General features: G+C 50.3%; 1 protein-coding gene across 2 annotated transcripts in view; it reads right to left on the reverse strand.

The window, feature by feature from the left end:
* LOC110467865 (gamma-aminobutyric acid receptor subunit beta-4) overlaps positions 1–20,783 on the reverse strand; it is an 82,966-nt gene that overhangs the window by 32,243 nt on the left and 29,940 nt on the right. For both annotated transcript variants that reach the window (XM_021525247.3, XM_021525246.3), the window contains exon 4: positions 375–595. In XM_021525247.3, the coding sequence (XP_021380922.1) occupies positions 375–595 (221 nt within the window). The remainder of the gene's footprint in view (positions 1–374; positions 596–20,783) is intronic.

Below are 20,783 nucleotides of genomic sequence, written 5' to 3' on the forward strand. Positions count from 1 at the left end.
AAAGGCTACAGAAATTTAGTCTTCAATATCACAGTAACAAAGTCTCATCTCCATAGCCCAAACTTGAAGAAAATTATAAGCAACTGAAAGTGAGTGTTTCAAATGGAAGTGTTATGCAACATGAATGACAGTGACCTGAAATGCCCAGAGCAGACTATTCCCCTCTCCAACATCCATCTATAGCAGCACAGGAAATGTTGGAGGCCTGAAAGAAGCAGCCATTTCCAGCTTGGAGAAAGAACAGTGACACAAAACCCTGTAGCACTTGAGTATCTTTTGGGTCCTTGCCTTACCAGAATATTTTTGGCGATGGGAGAAGTTTAAATGAGGTGTTGTTTTTGACAGGATCCATGGAAGCAAACCCTTGGACTCACCTGAGGCCGTACAGGACGGTCCCGTCCGGATGGAGCCGAATCATGCGGTTCTTCACCGTCACCCCGTGCAGAAAGGACTTCTTGTCGTTCAGGAAGTAGGTGTCAGGCAGCCACAGCTGGTCAGCCACCCGGTTGTCCAGGGTCAGGTTGAGAGGAAGGTCGTTGTAGGCCAGGCGTTTGTCCCGCCAGCTCTGCTGGAAGTACATGGTGATGGTGTAATCCTGGCGGAGAAACGGGCACACGTCAGCCTGGGGAACGGCAGCTCCAGCCCTTCCACCACCACTGCCCACACCTACTCGAATGCCTTGGCACCCATGTGGGGTCCACACCTCCAGCACTCTGTTTTTGTTTGTTTGTTGTTGTTTTTTTCCTTTTTTTGGTTATTTTGGAGGGGTGTGTGCTATGATTTGTTCTGTGAAAATGGGAGCAAAACGCCATTACATTTTGTCCCATTTCCCCTGTCCTTGCCACTTGTGTTTCCAATCAAGCAAAACTGCCTCCCACTCCTGCTGTCCCAGCCTGCTGAGAGCTTTCCTCCACCACCAGCAGCAGTCCAGGCTACAGGAGCACCAAAGGTGTCAGCCAACAGCCACCAGCAAAGACTTCCAGGGTTGTCCCCCACTTCCCTCACACAAAGGTCACATAAATGAAATCCACCCGTGTCCAGGCACTGCTCGTTAGTTGGTAAAAGCCAATTTTGTTCTCAGCAGAAGCTGAGGCTGTTCCAAATGCACAGGGAGGGCCTCACCTGAGGCCAAGGTTTCAAGGTCAGGCCAGGGCAACTGTGACAAGCTCTGAGCACTTGCCTCGTTACAGGAGCTGAGTCGGGAGTTCATGGTGGGTCTCAGGAAGGGACATACGGGGAGGAAATCTGTCATCAGTGGAGCATGATCCACTGGTAAAGGGGCAGTTCCCTGAAAAATTCCCCTTAAATTTGGACATCAGGAGGAAATTATTCATGGAAAGGGCTGTGAAACATTGGAATGGCGTGCCTAGGGAGGTGGTGGAGTCCCCATCCCTGGAGGTGTCCAAGGAACAACTGGATGAGGCATTCAGGGCCATGGTCTGGCTGATAAAGGAGGGGCCAGTCACAGGTGGAACTCAATCTTAGAGGCTTAGCCAGCCTAAATAATTCTGTGATTCCCAAACCATCCCCAGCTAGCACAATGCCATGCAAACCTCCTGCTCCCCTCCTGTCCAATAGAGAAAAGCTGACACTTAAAACGGTTGCTAACACAAGAATTTTATGGAAGGGAGCGGGAGCTGTTGGTGGCTGCAGCTCTGCAGAAACCAAACCCATTGCTGGGCACGTCCAGAGGCCCTGGATCAGCCTGTTCAGAGGCACAGGATGGTGCCACATAATAGAACAGTTTCTTCTCCTCAGGTAAACAAGCAGTACAGGAAGCAGTCTTGTACACACCAGTGTCAGGAAACATTCTCAGGAAACATTCTCATGACAGGTCCTAAATAGGCTGGGGGACAGGATTTTTGGGGCAAACCAGGTAGCCTTAAAATAATAAGCTGTTGATTAGGAAGTGGGCATAAGTCCTGTTGACAGTGATCTTACAGAAGTCAGAGATTTTTCCCCAAGTCCTTAAATAAAAAGCATTTTTGCAAATGATCTAGAAATGGTGGGATCACAGACATATTGTCTCTTCTCAAGCTGTCTCTAGAGTGCCACAGGAATCCCCTTGACCACATGAATTTGCAGGATGAGCCTTTCTGCTCTGCAAATCCCAGCTCTGTGCGAGGAGCTGGTGAGGAGCTTGCTCATGCACCAACATCTGGGCTGAGCACTGAGGCATCTGCCTGCCTGTCTTCTCCCACAGCCTTCATTCAAAGCCAGGTTTGATTAACACCTCTGAAAACAAGCTCAAATAATCCCACATCACGGATAATGCCAGCTTTTGGGTATCTAACTATGATTCAGAAATCCAGCCCCACATGCACATCGGAAAGGTCACGGTGTAAATGTGCGGAGTACACCAGAGACAGAGCTGTATCTGTCACTTTCTGTGCTGCCTTGAGAGGAACAAAGGCACAGTGACAGCTTTCTGGCCAAGGAACTGTTTTGCTCTGCTTTTTAAAGGACTGTAAACTCCTGCCTCAGAGGCCTCACAGTCCATCTCTCTGGGGCACAAAGATTCTCATTCTGGTCAGGACCCTGCAAAGGAAGATGCTGTCCCCAGAATCCCTCCCAGGGTGCTTGGGGCTGCACTGCAGTGAGAGCACAGAGGAGCAGAGCACCCAAATTCCTGAAGCCTCTTGCTCCTGTTGGTAACAGTCATCCCCTGCCTGTGGGACACTTGGCTAGAGAGGCATCCTTCCCATTGCCCCCTTTGAGAACTCCACCCGCACATCTTGGCAAGCTCCTTCACTGACCTGCATTTTCCTAATCCTTGACAGAGCCCTGCAACACCTCACCCCTAACCAGGCCACCCTGCTGTCACTGCAGGCTCCTGCCAGCCTTCAAGCAGAGCAGGCAAGAGGTGGCACTGATCTCCAGGAGACAAAAAGGGCAAGCTGCTTACAAAGTGAGCAATGCACTTTCTAAAACACATCCTCTGTGTTCCCAGGGCTGATGGGAACAAGCTCAGAGGGGTGCTGACAGAAAAGCCTACGCCCTAGCCATCAGCTAGATGATGTTCTTCAGGTGCAGAGACCTTCCTGGGGAAGAACAGCCAGCCCAGCCCAGGGCTGAGCTCTGTTCTCCAACGCTCCTGGGTTCCCTGGCACAGATTTCTCTGGGCAGCATGACGGAGGTGAGCACTTGATAACCATGGCATGATAACCATGGCTCATGCAGTGCCTCAGATTTCCCTCAGCCTCCCTCTCTGCTGGTTCCTGTGCTCCACTTCTTGTTCCACTGCTCTCTTCAGATTGCTGAACAGCAGGCAGGATTTCTGGGCAGAAGGAAGAGCAGGTGTCCACCCCACAGTGGCGAGCCCTCCCCAGAGGGACAAGGGCACTGACATGGGATGGACAGAACCAAGCTATGGGGAAGAGGGATAGGGCAGGCACAGCTGGGGGCTGGAGGCAGCACTGGCAGGGCCCCTCCACAAGGGAGAGAGCAGAATCCAGGATAGGAAGCAGAGAGAAGTGAGCTTGCCTTCCCCTTAATCCCCCATTTCCTGGCCAGGCAGTTATGGAGTACCCATGTGCCACCCTAACATCACATCCTGGCCAGGCTCCAGAGCTGCTGGGACCTTAATCACAGCCTTCCTTCCAGAGGCACACTCAATAACGGCCAAGGGTGAATTGTTCTGCAGAAGCAGAATGGCCAGATGGAGCCAAGGCATGCAGGGGTTCATGGGTTCAGGAATCACAAGTAATGAGCTCGATTTTCCTCCAAGCCTCGGATGACGATGCCTTTGTTGTGGGGTTTTATCTGTCACTGGGCTAATATGAGGCTTTCCCAAACCTCCCACTAATCCATGACACTCACAAGCCTGCTGATGCCACAGATATTACACGAGCTGGGTTTCCCAGAATCACCAGCTGACAGCAGTTGGCCAATTTACCAGGTTCAGTGAAGAACCATGAATTCAAACACACCTGGAGCCCACACACCCCTCCAGCTCCTCCTGCCACCTCACCACGGAGGCACTTTGGTGGGACAACACAGCTGGATCTCCCTGCTGCCTGTGCAAGGGGTGGGTGAGGGGTTTTCCCTCTGCACACACACCCAGTGAGCAGAGTTCTCCACTGGTGCTGCGGGAGGAGCAAATGAGAGGTGCAGGAAAATCTGACTTTGCCCTTGGCTCTAAACTGGCAGCCTAGATCCTCTCCCCCCTGCACCAGTGCAGCTCCAGCAGCAACAAAAATGCTTCCAAATGCTGGATCCCACTGGCTCTTTGTGGAGGACCATAAAGTGCTCAGGCACGGCCAGAGTCTGGCTGTGGCCATCACAGCTGGGGCAAGGATGGGAGAGCTTTGTGGGGAGCTCCCAGCTCACCCTGCCAAGTTAACCAGCACTGGGGTAGAAGGCAGAACCCACACTGAAGTGGCACACATGTGCCAGGCCACCCTGTGCAACCTCCTGCTTCATCTGGTGCCTGCTGGGGGAGAAGAGGTGAGGCTGGAAGTAGGGAGATACCACTCCTCACCAGGAACTCTCTGCATTGCACTTTGGAGAGTGTTCAGCATGAACCTGGAATTCATTGTTTAAAAAACAGAGGCTGGGACAGGACAAAGAGGGCTTTTGAAGAGTGGATATGACTAGAAATTGCATGCCTCCCCTTGTTCTCCCCTTTTCCATCCCAAGGAAAAGCAAGCTTTGTAAAGACACCTGAAATCTCTGTCCACCTGTGCTTTGCTACCAGAGCTGAACATGCCATGTCAGGCTGCCCTGCCCTGCCCAGCATCCCACCGTGGGAGCTGAGATGGCAGAATCAGCAGCTCTGGCCAGGGCAAAGCTGTTTCAGCCCTGATGAGGCTCACTGACCTAAAAAGCACATGCCTCTTTGCTAAAATGGCTGGTGTGTTTCAAAACAAGCCTCTCCTCGCTCTGTGCCAGCGCAGCAGTGACCAGATCCCTTGGTTTGTCCCCAAAGTCTGGCAGCCAGCAGCTCCCAGCTCCAGCACTGCTCCCAGATTCACACAGAACTCACAGAGTCACTGGGTTGGAAGAGACCTTCCAGATCATGGATTCCAACCCAGCCCCAGCACCTCAACTCAACCCTGGCACCCAGTGCCACATCCAGGCTTTGTTAAGCACACCCAGGGATGGGGACTGCACCACCTCCCTGGGCAGGACATTCCAGAACTTTATCCCTCCTGTGAAAAACTTCAACTCCCTGCAGCAGCAGCAGCAGCATCCCTGAGCTGCCCTCCTGTCCCAGCTGTGTGTGGGATGGCTCTGGGCACCACAGCTCCCTCCTGCAGCTCGATGGCACCTGAGCCTGCTGGAAAGCTGGGGAGCTGCTGAGCCTGGCCATCCTGAGCGATCCCTGCACAGCCTGGCTCTGCTCAGCAGCTCCGTGCCAGCTGCCAGCCCCACCATGCCCCCTCTCCCAAGTTCTCCAAAGGCTTTTTTCTCCCTCCTCCCTCCTGCTCCGTGAGGCACACAAGGCAGAGGTGAGAGCTGGCAGACACTCATGGTGCAGAGGTTCTCCCCTGTGAGCAGAGCTCACCTAGAGGGACACTAAAAATACTGCAAAAGGAAGAGGAGATTACCTGGGGGCCCCACATGCTGGGATGATGGGGTGTCCTACAAGCTGCTGAGGACAGGAATGATAAAATCCATCTCCAGATGAGAGGATACTGATAATTACAGCCTTTCCTGAAGCTCAGCTGAGCCCCCAAGACCAAAGATGGTGTAGCCGTGAGCGGCTGGAGTGTTGACACGGCAGGGGCATGAATGGAGGAAGGTATTTCCTGCAGAACCCCAGAGGCAACAAACTCAGCCAAGCATGCACAGGGATTCCCCAGACTCTCCGAGGGCAGGGCAGAGAAGTCTGAGGGAACAGCAGCTGAGTCACAGCAAGAAGGGAAATAAGCTGGCACTACTGGTATGAATTCAAGAATGAATTTCCACTGGCTCATTTTCCAAACACCTTTATTAACTTCTATCCTATAAGCTGCTTCTCCTCATCCACCTCACAGAGCCCCTTTTGGGTGTGAAATGCTCTTTGGGAAGAAAACCTGGACTGGCCCTGGACCTCTCCCCACTGTGGGTGGCTCTGTGCAGCCCAGGAGCAGCACTGTCACACAACACCAAAGCTGCCTCCTGGGAGGTGTCCCAGGTTAAGGTGCCAGATCTGAGCGTAGGGACAAACACACTTGTGCAGGGGAAGGCAAAGTTTGGGGGACCAAGGCAGTGAGAGGACTTGTGAACCAGGGAAGGGGACTAGTGCAGGAGAGGAGCCCCTCCTGCCATGGGGAGCACGGGCTGGGTGCTGCTGAAGCAGTAACACCCTGGAGGAAGCTGAAGATGGAGGTAGCAGATGTTATCTGAAGCCACCATAACTCAGTGGGGACACAGAACAGCTGGTGGTGGGCCAGCCATGGCTGTTAAATGGTGTGCAGGGATGTGCCCAGACCACCAAGGGACACGGCCCTTCAGGGAGTCAGCTCAGACCAGGAACTGAACTTCCTTGCCCATGGATCAAGGAGCAGCAAGTTAAGGGACCACAGGGCATCGTGTCCCTTTCTGTCACTGCAGCCACAGGATGGATACAAAACGAAGGAGCTCTCTTCTCCTGCAGCCCTGTGTCAGTTTGCAGGACACAATGCTCTGAGCCCAAGTGGAGTTCTTACAAACGTGTTTGTGCTGGTTTGGAGACACACATGTCCTGTGTCAGACCAAAAGTCTTTATACAGTCATAGCCTGTTCATAACAGGAAAGGGAATGGCAGGGAGGAGTATGAGTTAAAAAGGGTCTTTGTTGTGATACTTAATTCTGCAGCTATTTGGACTGAAGGATTTCCTCAGTCAGAGCTGGTACCTTCTTAATAGAAAATGCTCACTTTCTCTTATGAGAGCTTATCTTATTTCTCAAAATATTCAACTTTTGGCATCTGCAATCTTGTGGCCATGAGTTCCACAGCTGAGTTCTTCACTGTGTGCACATCACTTTGAGCAGGTACAAGTCAGGTTTTCTCTTTTCCAGCTCCCTGTAGTGCGTGTATTAAGCTGGTAAACAACCACAGCCTTGTGCTTTCAGGCTCACAGTGTCCCACCCCCTTTTAGACACTTCAGGGTTACTCATCAGAGCACAAATAACTACAAACACTCTCAGAACTAGTTGAGAGGCTCTGATAGAGGCAGGGAGAACTGTTGCAGGGGTTAAGCACAGAGCAGAGCTCTGGCAGAGTCTGACGTTCAGCAATGGGTTGTTGCACAAGAATAGACTGAAGGCAAGGTAATGGAAATAACTTTCCACAGAGCCTGTGCAATTAGATGTTACAAAAGCACGAAGTCAGGAGCATAAGAGTATTTTGGAAGGTCTAAGCATTAATATGGAAAATAAATTCAAGTTGTTATGGAAAGGAACTCACAGGAAAGAATAGCTCAAGGATGCTGAGCCTGCTGCTGCATGCAAGACTCCATCTTCCAACTGCTTCCATGTTTGAACAGAACTCCCAGCAGCTGCTCCCTAAATCCCCAGCACAGATCCTAAGAGACACACACCTCGTGGGCAGGCTGGGTCAGATCATTTTCCTTTGTGCTGTGACCTAGAGAAGCCTCAGTACTGAGCTAGTCCAGAGGCAGAAGTGTGCAGGCTCATTAGGGGCTCCACTAGACTCAGGCACCAGGACCAGAAATTGAAATAATGTGTGTGGAGAGGTCAAATATTTGCTCAGAATACAGCAATTCTGGCAACACAGATATTGCCTGTGCCTGGTCCATTTCTGTGGATGACAAATGAGGTGGGTGCCTTTCAGTGGGGCTTTGGAAGTGAAGGTGACTGTTCCAGGCTGCCACTGGAGGCTGTTTCACCAAGCACTTGTAAGGTGCTGGGAACAATAACTTTTCTGCAGGGGAAAGAGTGCTCTTCTGCTGCTGCAGGACTCTGGGCATGAGGGATAAAGGAGGTTTTGCAACTCACCTCCAGCTCTGGCTGTACCACTTGACTTTTCCCCCCCTGACTTTGATAAAGAACCTCCTTTTGGAGAAGCAACCAAATAAAAGTCCTTCCCTATATAAGCAAATGACATATGGTCTCCTTGTCCAAGATCACAAAAGAACATTAGGAAAGCCAAGATGCTCCAGAAAGAGGGAGAAAAATGGAACATCTGACTTAGTAAAAACCAAGCTGCCACTGCCAGAGACTAATGAACAGTTTGCTGGCTTCAACTTCTTTGATGATTAAACACCAGCTCCTGTTCCCGTCATTCTTGGGAAAGAAATTAAAGGACAAAGTAGTCCTCAAGTATGTTTCATTTGAAGGAGGGATAGGAGAAATAAAAGGAATTGTTTTGAAGGGGAGAAGACAGGATCTGCCTGCAGTCAGCTGCAAGGAATTGGAACGGTGTAAAATGTACAGGAATATACAGGAATATACAGGAATGTACAGGAATATACAACAAGGACTGAGCACAGTTCACTCCCTCAACAAGCTCATCAAAGAGGGGATTGTCCATCTCCAAACTGATAGATCAAGGCATCCCAGACCTCAAGGTGCACAGTTAACCTGCCATCAGGAAATACCTGCCAGCAGCCTTTCCAGCCCTGAGGCAGCACAGAGTCACTTCAGACTCTCACCTTTGCTTGAGGCAGGAGGCAGCAGCTTTTGTACTTACTGTACTTTTCATGGGGGCAGCATCCTGCCAAAATGCTGCTTTTAATTTCTGTTTTGGTGCAAGTGCCAGTGCCCAGCTTACAAGTCTAAAGTTCTGCGTGACAGTTGTTGTACATAAAGTGACAAATATTTCGGATACTGCCCTTCTCTCTACACTTCAGCCTAGCAGGCAGGAAAGACACAATCTTTTTCCACCTTCCTTTTTGAATAGCCAGATGTCAGCAGTGACTTGGGAATCAGGAAGAGCACTCTTCCAGCAGTGCAGGGGGGGGGGTTGGCTTCTAGGATATACTCAGTGCCCTTCTGTGCTGCAGGTCTGTGTGCTCTTGAACTCATTTTCTTCAAGACCTGAGAAGTACTTTGCATGGATATGTTCCTCTCACTACTCTGATCTACTTTTGTAGTAATTTGCATGTGTTTAATTGCCGAATGCATGACCAGAAACTGGGACAGGTGTCTGCAATATCCTCAACATCTCAGGGTGTGCGGGGAATGTGTGGCTTTGTTGCCCTATTTCTCTCCTGCCTGGCCCTATCCCTGCAGCACCTGCAATGGTGCTGGCCCTGCAGGTGTCAGCTCGAGGACATAGCTGGCTCCTGAGCCAACAGGATCTGCTGTGACAAGACCTTCAGAGTCCTGAGCCTGCACCTGAGTGCCCTGTCGGAGCAGGAGGCACCTGCTGAACTGCCCAGTCCTGCTGGGAGCAGAGATCAAGAGGAAAGAGGCAGAACTGATGGGCACAGGGACGAGCATCACCTGCTCTGTGAGCCCAGGCAGAACAGCAACCTTGCTCAGAGTTACAGGCAGCAATCCCAAAATCACCACCTGCAGCACATCATCCTCAGGCAAGCGCTTTGGAAACAACGCCAGGCACTTTGTACCCCTGAGCCATGAGATCTGGGAGCTGCTGCACCCCGTCCCTGCTGGGCTGCTCTCCTCACTCTGGCCCCAGGTGCCAGCAGCCAGGCCAGACCCAGAGCCATTCCTGCCCTCAATTGTCCTGTTTCTGCAGCACCAGCTGGATTGCTCCCCAAACTCACCACAACTGAGAAACTGCCTTTTCCAGAGAGTGGCCACTTAATGGGGACACGTTTTTGTTTCCTGCAGCTTGCCATGGCAAACCAGCACAGAAGGGCACGCTTTGGCCAGACACCCACCTCAGGGCACAGAAGCAAGGCAATAGACATACATTTTGGGAAAGGCACTACATGAATTTGGCCATTTTGGGGGATGCTGTTACACAGTCATCTAATCCTAGATGGGCTGGGAACTGACAGGGAACTCACATTTATGTTTTGCTAGAGCATCAGATGTCTCCAAATGGTTGCTCCAAGCCTTCCCAAGTCCCTTCTCTTCCTTACCATATTGACTTTATGCAAAATCTTAACTATGCCTCTTTTGTTAACTCCCTTAACCTCTCCCCAGGCATGCAGAAGGCCACCCATGCCCACAGGGTGGGACACACGAGCATTAATGCCCTATTTCTATGGAGTCCCAGAGAAGAATTATGACCAGGCATTGCAGAACTGGGAAATTTGCTTTTATTAAAAGATGCTTTTATTTGCTTTTATTACAAGACGCTTTTTGGTGTGAAGTGCTTGGTGATTTAAAACAGATGATGTTGATCCACCACAGAAAACCCTGGTGCTTTCCAAGGCCACCTTCACCTTCCACTGCTGACCTGCACTAATCCAGCCCTCTATCCCACTGCCTTCCACAGTGCTGCTGCCTGAACCCCTCTCCTCTCCTCTCCTCTCCTCTCCTCTCCTCTCCTCTCCTCTCCTCTCCTCTCCTCTCCTCTCCTCTCCTCTCCTCTCCTCTCCTCTCCTCTCCTCTCCTCTCCTCTCCTCTCCTCTCCTCTCCTCTCCTCTCCTCTCCTCTCCTCTCCTCTCCTCTCCTCTCCTCTCCTCTCCTCTCCTCTCCTCTCCTCTCCTCTCCTCTCCTCTCCTCTCCTCTCCTCTCCATGCTGACAGTGTCCTCCTGTACACACATATTGGCATATCTAATATACAGCCATAAGGCTCAAAATGCTTTTAATAATTACTTGGTATTTAATTAAACATGCAACAACCAGCCTATTAGAGTAAATTAAATCTGAGTGAGACGTTTGAACAGTGACTACTGAAGATATCAGTTTCTAAAGCTCTCAGAAGGATGGAGGAAGAAAACTGGATTATGTCAAGGGAAAGTTGATGCTGGAAGAAGAGTGATGCTTCCTAAACCTTTCCCCCACATCTCTGGGCAAGTGCTAAATGTGTAAACACAGAAATTATTTTTTCCTGCCTGAGGAAAAAAATTAGACAGAGCTTGTAATTCCCTGTGTTGTCAAGACCTCCAGTGCAGTTTGGGGCTGCAGAGGTAGGAATTCATGTTATAAATAAAACAATATTATTACTTTACATGGCAAAATAAAATGCAGTGTATCCAGCTCTGAGCATTGAAACCACGACACTCTACAACAATATCAAGGCACACAGGGCTTTGAAGACATTGTTTTAACTTAGGGAAGGCAGGTTTCCTGTTTCAGGTTCTGAAAATTGCCAGAAAGATGTCATTTCCCAGGAGTTAGCCAGAGGCAAACAAATCCTTTAAATCATTTCAGACAACGAGCACCTCCTGGGTGAAACCATCACCTCAGCTAGGCTGGCACAGATTGGCTTGACCAAAATCTTAGACTGGTGTTTGTTTCCTGTAGAAAGTAAAGTTTGATCATGTGGGAAGGATGAAGTAGATGGTGAAGAGCAGAAGATGATGAAGTAAAGATGAAGATGAAGTAGATGGTGAAGAGCAGAACCTACTCCTGGCAGGGGGGTTCTGTTAGGTCAGGCATGGTCTCAGCACAGAGGATGGCATCCTTTTCAACAGCAACAAGCAAACTGGCTGCAAACCATTTCCCCTGCAAACCCCCAGCCTCCTGCTCCCAGAGCCCAGCTCTGTGTCTGCAGTGACTTTCTGCACAGGAATATTCTGCACAGCTGCACCTGTGGCCCCTCAGTGACAAGCTCAGTGCGAGGGAATGGTGCTGGAGAAAAGGGTCAGCAATCAGCTTGGCCAGCTGTGGTGTGGACAGAGCACTGCCCAGTCATGCTGGGACAGCTGGAAAGGGCAGGGGCATCGATGGATCTGTTCTAGGGAAGCATTTCTACTGGCAGGGCTGTTGGAAGTAGCAAGCATGATGGATGGGTGGATGATGGATCACTCCTCCTCCATCCATGGGTTAGTCTGCCTGTGGTTATTCCAGGCTCAAGCCCAGGCTAGGCCAGCAGCAGTGGCCACCATATGGACCATGCTGATCCTCTCCCACGTCATCCACCCCAGCCCTGAGTGTGGGATCACAGACCTGACGGGTGGGTGCTGGTAGCACTGAAAACAGCATTCACCCTGCAGCTGTAGGAAACACTCCTGATTCTGATGAACAAGTCAAGCTTATTGCAGGATGCATGAATGGGGCGGGGGGGCAGGGGGAAAGAGGTTTCAGCAGGCTGGGGAGGTCCACAAGCAGAGCAGACTTTGACTTCACAGCCAACTGGATGGGGAGAACAAGCTGCAGTCCCTGTCCACGCTGAGTGAGTGCTTGCTGCAGCACCAGGACCAACAGTCCTGGAGCCAAGGAGCTCTATTTGCAGAGCTGGCAGGAAGCCCATGTGAGCTCAGTAAATAAAGTACCCAGATAATAAAAATACCCAAAAGAACTGTTTAATTTTTTTTTCCTGAGGGATTTGATACAGAGAGAAACGTAGGGCAAATCTATCCCTCCAGAAGAGTGAAGCACACAGAACCTGAAAGGTCTGATGGCTCACAGCTGGTACAGCTGAATACCTGGCACTCCTTTTTGGGGCAAGCAGCTGGGACTTGGGATAACGAGGCTCAAACAGGAGCTTCTGTATTGTAAAACCTCACATCCCCTGCAACCCTAGCTACAAACTCTTGATGGATAAAAGGGTCAATGCTTTGTGTATCAGTGACCTGGGAAAGCATCAAAGGAGGTGGTCAGGGACACAGAAGGCACAGGCTGCCTTCCCCTCAGTCTCACTGGAGATACAGGAGATGCTGGGGTAGCAGGGTGCTGCAGAGGGAAAGGAGGTGAGATCCAACCTGTAAGCAGTGAGCATGTCTTGGGTTTGCTCCCCTCCTCATCAGAGCCTCGGCTGGGAGCTCAGCCCACCCTGGAAAATGCAGGTGGGGATGTGTGAGATGGCATGCTCAGCCTGGGACCCAGCACTCCCTGGAGCAGGCAGCAGGAGAGCAGCTGTGCACACCTGGCAAGCAGCAGCACGGGAGGGGCCAGAGCATCTTGCCTTTCACTCCTTCCTCTGCCGTTTTGTTCTGGCTGGGGCTGGCCTGAGATTCTGTTTGTGCCAGGGCAGCAGGGACTCCCCCCAGCTCATCCCACATGCATGCATGCCCTCCTTCCCCAAAATGATCCCTTCGTCTGACTAGAAGACCTCTCTGGATCTCCAAGCAGCTCAGCAGATCCTCTTCCTTCTACCATCCCTTTTCCTTGAATGTTCCTTTTTCTCTGTAGCCTAGCAACTCAGCACAGACTCAGAATATTAACAGCTCCTGTCCCCACACACGATCTTCTCCAGAGGCCTGAAAAATGTGATAGCAGAGAGGCTGAGAGGGGTAGGAGCAAACATGAGAGGTGTGGGGAGCGTGCAGGGAGCCTCTCCCAGCATTCAGAAACAGCAGAGCCATTCAGCTGTCGGATCTGCCACCTTCACTTAACATGTACATAACATATAGAGCTATTTATAGCCCCATTTATTTACATATTCAAATAGCAGCACGACGCGCAAGCACTCGTATTTGGATTTAGGTTCTATATTGAGGTACTGGCAATCTTGCACAAAATACATTCTCTGTTGCTGGGTGCTTTAAATGTATATATGACAGGATGTCAGAAGGTCAGATTCCCAAGGTCTAATTTGGTTTTCAATCAAATCAGATGAAGCTTTCACTTGGGGGAAGAGCTACTTTAGCATTCTGCAGTAATCCTCTCCAATGCTGCAACATTGCTATTGAAACAGGTGGCAGTTTGGAACATTGCTCTCAAATAGAGCCAGTTTTTTAATACATGTATATATATATATATAAAATATATATATAAGCTTGGGGAGTTTTGCCCATGTGAAAACATGAATAAAAATTTAAGCAAGGCGGGGCTGGGGTTGGGGGGAGGAAATGATCCCAGGCAGTTTTCTGCAGTAGGGATTCTAACTACTACAGGAATGCTGGGGTGCGAGCTGAAGAGGTTCATACCAGCACCATACAACACTGCCATGTTCAGAGCTAAAGATAACTCGGCTGATAGAGGAACAGATGGAGCACTGCAATGCATAGCCCTGCTCAGCTGAAGGCACTCTGCAAAGCATCAGCCACAGCCTCTCCTCCTCCCCAGCATGGCTCCTCTCCTGGCGTGGGGCGCAGTCACCTCCCAAGTGCTCAGGGAACTCGGCCTTTTCTGAGTGCCCCGGAACGGCCCCGAGTGGGAAACTGCCTGCTGGGCACAGCATGGGAACTCGCTTCTGAGCACTGCAGCAGGCTCCACTCTGCCCTCCCGAGCTCAAACTTGCACTGGAGGACTCGCAGAGCTGCTCCTCAGGGAGGGCAGCACCCTGGACAGACTCACGCTGGGGGATTGCTCTTGACTGGCATTGCCACCAGGTTTGTTCATGCTGCAAACCCCAAGGTCTGGGCTGGGAATTGGCCTGTTCACCCCACAGCTTTGCCATAACCCAGAATTTCCCATTATGCAGACGAAGAGCATTTTGCAAATTCTCACGTTAAGATATCAGGTGAATGCTGAAAGATCCCCAGGCAGAAGCAAGCAGAGTAGAATAGAAGGGTTTAGGAGCAAAAGAGAGTATCATTCCCTTGTCCAGCAGTTCAGCATTTCCTCAACTGAGAGCTTGCTCCAGCAAGGTTCCCACAGTTTACCTCCTACTTATGGCCAAATCATCCCATTTGGCCAACAAAAATATTAATTCAAGGCCAGCATTAATGTTGGAAAAGTCACAGTCCATCAGCACAAGCGCAGGGGAACCCTTTTTGGGGAAGCAGAGGAGCTGTCCCCTCACAGGAGGAGAACCTCAGGCTACCTGGTGCCAGCACTGCTGCTCCACCAGGCTGCTCCCTGCTCCACAGGCACCGAGTCCTCAAGACCTCTGTCACCAAAGGAATTCCTGGGGCTTTGTGCAGATCCAGCTTCCAGCTGGCCACGGCATTTGGAGAGACTGCATGGTGATCTTTGGCTTGTTACTTAGCAACTGGACTCGAAGTAGTAGTGAATTGACGGGGCTGTCACTGCAGCCGCAGCAGCACCAGGAGCAAGGGCACAGGGAGAGCTCTGTCATGGGAATGGGATGACTTGTGAAGTATTATGGAAGGCAGGCGAGATTCTTCCCTTCTACAAGTTGCCATAAATGCAGTAAATATTGACATATGAGTCACACTGACCTATTTTCTAGCTTTTAAGCTGGGACAATCTTTTTGCAACTGATTTCAGAAGCAGTGAATGGGGAGCACTTCAGGCTCCGTCACCAGTTCACTTTATTCTTGACTATTTTAGTCAACCCCTTTGGAAGAACCATCCCCATCTTTCAGGAAGACAGGGGACCACTCCCTGTTTAAACTTCAACACCCAATGCCCTCCCCACCACCCTGCAGAGCAGCCCTGAGGCCAGATGCTTTCCTTGTCCTCACACACTACCTCAGTCCAAGGGCTCTTTCAGCACAACCAGTGGGAATTCTGTTAAAGAAGGCATTGTGTGATGTGAGCATGTGTCCACATCTGAACCTTGGCTTTTTAGGCAGTGTCAGTGCTGGTGAAAGTCACCCCAAGCTCAGCACTCACAGGATATCGCTGCTGCAAGGATAAAAAAATCCTAACCACAAATCTAATGATGGCAAATGAGGCTGGTCCCTGACATCAGCTTTACAAAGGTGTTTCTGGAGATCAGTGGATTTCTACTCCTGCTCTCTCTCCAGACGAGCCACAGAGCAGGCAGTTGTACCTCCTGCATGCAAACAAGAGCATCTCAAAGCTGCCAAGTCCAGAGTGCTTTGGAGGTTACTCTCCACCCTGCCACAGCCATCTTTTATTGCTCCAAACATCCCTCCAGCAGCAGGAAAAAGCATCAATATGCTGCTCTTTCCCTCAGCCAGCCAAGTGGTCGTGTGTCTCCCACTTCTACTGCCGGAGAAGCAAAGTGAGCAGGTCCCCAGGGTGCTGTGTGACTGATGGCAGTGTGCACAGGGACCTTTGGTAACTCTCCCCTTCAGGAAATGCTGTTTCACCTGCACAGCAGCAGCACTGTTTGATTTCCCAGCCATCCCATGCACTGCAGCCCCAGAGCAGGAGCTGAGGGGACAAGAGCTGTGTGACCCCAGCAGGGGAAGGCACGACCCTTCCAGCCCTGAAGAAACCTTCCAGCCCTGAAAAAACCTTCCATCCCAGCTGCCTGCTGCAATACCCTGCTGTAGACCCCACAGAAGCCCCTTGTGTTTAAGAAAAGCACAAAACCCCCTCCTGCCCATGCCTGTAGGGAGAGCCCACCCCAAGTCAGAGCTCTGCCATCCTCACCGTGAGCAGATCAAGGCTCACAGGATCAACCAGGTTGGAAGAGACCTCCAAGGTGATCAGGTCCAACCTTTGACCAAACACCCCCATGGCCACCAAACCATACCACAAACTGCCAGGTCTGCTCCGTTTTTGAGCACTGCCAGGGATGGTGACTTTACCACTTCCCTGGGGAGCCTCTTCAATTCTTAACCACTCTTTCAGTGAAGAAATTTCTCCTGGTATCTGACATGAATCCCCCCTGAATACTTCTCCACCACCCTGTGCTACCTCCAACACTTCATCCCAGGAGCCTCCAGCAATCCAACAGGACTACATTCCCTGCAGCACCATGACAGGGCACCAGCTGCAGCTCAGCATCAACCTCCTAGTTTCTCACATTTTGGCAGTCCTAAAAATTCAGCAGCCTTGGATACCAAGATGTAATGTATACACACACAGAGTTTAGATACCACAGTGTCACAGGGCTGGGGATACCCAAGGCTACCCGAGTGTCATGTCATACTTGTATCTCACAGCATATAACTCCAGAAAACTCTGACTGTAGGATTTAAATGCTTTAACCTTTGCTTTTTAAAAAAACATTTGGATACCCAAGGACATAGAGACTGAGAAGTATCTGTATGTCATTTCTCCACTGAAAAGAGACAGCAACAAAACAGAACATTTTAAATTAAAAGTAAGGAAAACATTGACACATTTGAAGGGAATAGATGGTACTAAAAGGCACTGCATAATAATAGAAGTTTCTTCTTTAAAATCTTGTTTTTTAAAACTCAAGGCATCTCCACCAATGGAAAATCCTTTTCAAGGGCACATTGCAGCCAAGTCGGGTTTGTCCAGTATTGCAGGTGTACATATATTCCAGTGGAAACAGAGCTGCAAAGCCTGCTCAGGACAGATTCCACCACAAAGTCTATTTCAAGCACACCCAAAAGATTGAAAATTTGATGTAATGAGGAGAGTGATGCCCCCCTGATGATGATGTAAGGTTGTAGGATGAACCATCCTGGTCAAGAAAACTCTTACACAAAACCTGGTCCACTTCATTTTGGGTTAAAAGCCAATTGGAAACCCTTGCAGCTCATGGTTGCCTTGAGACATGCTTTACATCTCTTGAGCAGGGAAATCTGCCAAACCAGACAGCTTGTTTTTGAAGCAAGCTTCGAGAAGTTAGGAAATAACAGCCACGATGCTTCCTGCCATAACCTCCAAGAGATCCAGTGCCAGCACCAGAGCAGTCACTCCAACCAGGCACAGCCTGGCATCAGGGGCACAGGGCTGGGAAGCAGTGAGCCATTGGAAGACGTTGCCCAGAGAAGCTGTGGCAGCCCCGGGATGTGTCCAAGGCCAGGTTGGATGGGGCTTGGAACAACCTGGGGTAGTGGAGAGTGTCCTGGTTTGGAGTGAGATGAGCTTTAAATCCCTTCCAACCCAGAGCATCTGTGATTCTCTGAAGCAGCACAGCGAGGCCAGCTTTGCCAAGCACCATGCCCTGACCCCTAACCCCTCCCCACTGCAGGCTGCCCCCCAGCAAAAGGAATTGGCAATCCCACAGGCATCCTTTCTTTCACACCCCTATTCCTGCAAATGTTTTTATCTGGAAGCCTGTTTCCTACACTAGCCCTCTGCAACAATCCTCTTGTAACTTTTCAACTTGTCACCAGGTTTATAAAACTTTAAAGCTGGTGCTATAACAAACTGAAATGATGTTATTGCAGATGTAGGAGAGCATCTTGGGATGAATAAATTATAGGAGCCACAAAGAAATCATGACTATAATGGCTGGATGCTCTGAGCTGTCTACGGTGTGCAGACGCAGGAGGGAGCAGGTTTAGGACTGCACAGATCATAGGGCAGGAAAATTGAAGCGTTATGAAGGGTAACCTCCTCTTATTTCAAATGCATACAAAACTTCTGGTAGTTTTCCTTATTGAAATAGTTCATTAATACTTCAAGGGAGTGTGAAGTGTCTGGTGCTAGAAAAATATGTCCCCAGAGATTGCCTAGAGAGGGAAAAGGTTGCATTGGAAGGCTTAGTCCTTGTTTAGTCCCACTGTGCAGGAATACACAGCATACCCTGAGCAGGCCAGTCCTCAGCTGGATGGAAGGACATCCAGCAGTGAGGGAAGACTTGCAGCTCTTTCTGAAGCCATTGCTGCTGGACACCATCAGAACTGCACCTCCAGGGCAAGTTGGCTGAACCCCACCCTTAAGGTGAGTGACTCTGGGGAGCATTCTGGTCATGAAGCACCCACAGCCTGCTCCAACTGTGTGACATGAGCTCCACACTGCCAGAGCTCTTCATTTCCCAGCTCATAAATGCTGCTGGACTCCTCAGTAACCTGGCACCACACCAGGAGCCCTGAAAGTGTCACTGCCCCAGTGCCACTGCACACCAACAAGACTCTATAAACACCTGCAGGCTGTTCCCTTGATGCCTTAAGCTTTAGCTTTTCTATTTTCCAGGTCCTGTACTGCATTAGTGTGAAGCTCTGAACTCCATACAGAGCGTTGGTAAGCTCTCTTCACAGTTTGGGCAGACAAAACAATCCTTCCAGGCCTGAGAGCCAAGGTCACCATCACAGCCTCAACAAAAGTAAACTGGGGGGAAGCAAACTGAGGCACTGTGACTTCATTACCTGAAGCTGTAAATGGAGAATGAACCTCTGATGTGCAAACAGATCAAACTTATATCTGCCCAAAAAACTGCCCATCGTGCACATTGGGTGTGGCCTCTGCCAGGCTTTTGACTGCCCAAGGTGAACCTGTTAAAGGCCTTTAATAAATACTCACTTTATTGCTTTAACTCTGTCTGGCCTCTGCTCTAGGTAGCCATTCCAGGCATCACCCTGCTCGCTGCAACTCAATCCCAATGACTCAAAGGAGATGGGCTGGGTGAGTTCTCCAGGAGATACCTTCCTGCTGTCCTTCATGGGTCACCTGAGCTGCTCAGCAGCAGCAGCAGGAAGCCATTCCTCCTCTCAGCCTGCCTTCAAATCCCCAACTTGCAAATGTGTACAGGAGATGAAGAGACTCCAGTGAGGCTTTCATCTTCATGGATCAGCACTTCCCAGAGGGTCTGCCACTCAAATGTGCCCCCCCAATACCTATTTGGCCTGGCTCTAGCATCCTTCCCCAGACATTTCAATTGATGTCACTGATCTTGGCTCAGCAAATAATCCTTCTAATCACTGGCAAGAACAGAGGCTGCAGCTCAGCATTGCTCAGCCATGCTGAGGGGGATACACAGCAAGAAAGCATCACTCTAGAAAGTGAGCTTGAAAATATGGCTGACCACACAGGCAGCAGCTGCCGTGAACCAGGAGGGGACACTCTTTAAAATAAGGGCTGTGGCTTTGGTGTCTCGTGACTGGGAGATGGTTGCCACTGTACCTGTGAACACTTTGCAGTCTGGCATGGCACAGGGGCTGGGAATGGCCCTCAGGAGGTGCATCAGCCTTGGCTGTCAGAACACACATGGCATCTACAGACAGCTGCAGAGTGTTCTGTGTGCCAGAGTGTCTGGGAACATCCAGCAGAAGGACGTCACTGTGCTGCCTTCTCAGAGAACCCCGTGTCCCCCAGGACAGCAATGCCACCACATCTTCATTTTGGGAACACGGCTCCCATGGGAGTGAGGGCAAGGAGTGCTCGTGGATGGAGCTGGATTGCTCCAGAACATCACAACCAGCTGGACTCTGCGGAAACAGCTTTTGGAACCATCATTGTCTGGTCACTGACAGCATTTGCTCCCCACCACCAGGCAGCCAGCAGGCACCAGGAGTGCCAGGGAAAGGCTGGGAGAGCTGGGGGCTCTCCTCAGCCTGCCCAGTCCCAGCACCAGGGCCATTGTTCCCAAAAGGATGTCTGAGGATTAATTAATTATCCTACAAGGGGTAGTAAGTAATAACACTCCTTGTGGAACAATAGAAGCTATTTGGTCACCATGACAACCCAGCTTCACTTGTGTGCCTTTAATTTATTCATTGCACAGTTCCTTTCCCAAGCACACATGATGCCAAAAAAATGCCTTGTTTTTCTTGCCAGTATCCATGTCCAGAGCAGGGGTAAAACACAGCCCTTTCCCCGGGGCATCTGTCACACAGAAGAATGATGCACATAAAATGCCCTCAGCCTGGAAACTTACATCACAGAACTCTTCTGCTCCCTAAATGTTTGTTTTTTAAGATGATTCTGATTCTTAACCCCTTTTTGAAGCTGCCTCACCATGGTGCTCAGAGATCTTGATCTTGAATAAATTCTCACCTACAGCCCATCCCCAACCCTTTCCACACCCCCTACCCCTGCCCCAATCTACTTAGGAAAGATGAGCAGAACATTTTTTTCTTGTCAAACAGAGAGCCGGAGGGATAATCAAAAGCCTAGAAGTGACATTTCTTCACATCCACGGGAGTGTGGCAGGGACAGTGGTGCCCAGCCTGACCCCAGCCACGCCACCACCATCAAATCACTCAGTGTCCATCACTGTGCTGCTCAAAGCCTGCAGGATCCAGAGCAGCATGTGGACGAAGGTCTATGCCAGGAAATCTGTGCATCACAGAGGGATCATTGTTGCTGTTTC

This window comes from Lonchura striata, chromosome 4A, assembly GCF_050655825.1.
Source record: "Lonchura striata isolate lonStrDom1 chromosome 4A, ASM5065582v1, whole genome shotgun sequence".
Lineage (NCBI taxonomy): Eukaryota > Metazoa > Chordata > Aves > Passeriformes > Estrildidae > Lonchura > Lonchura striata.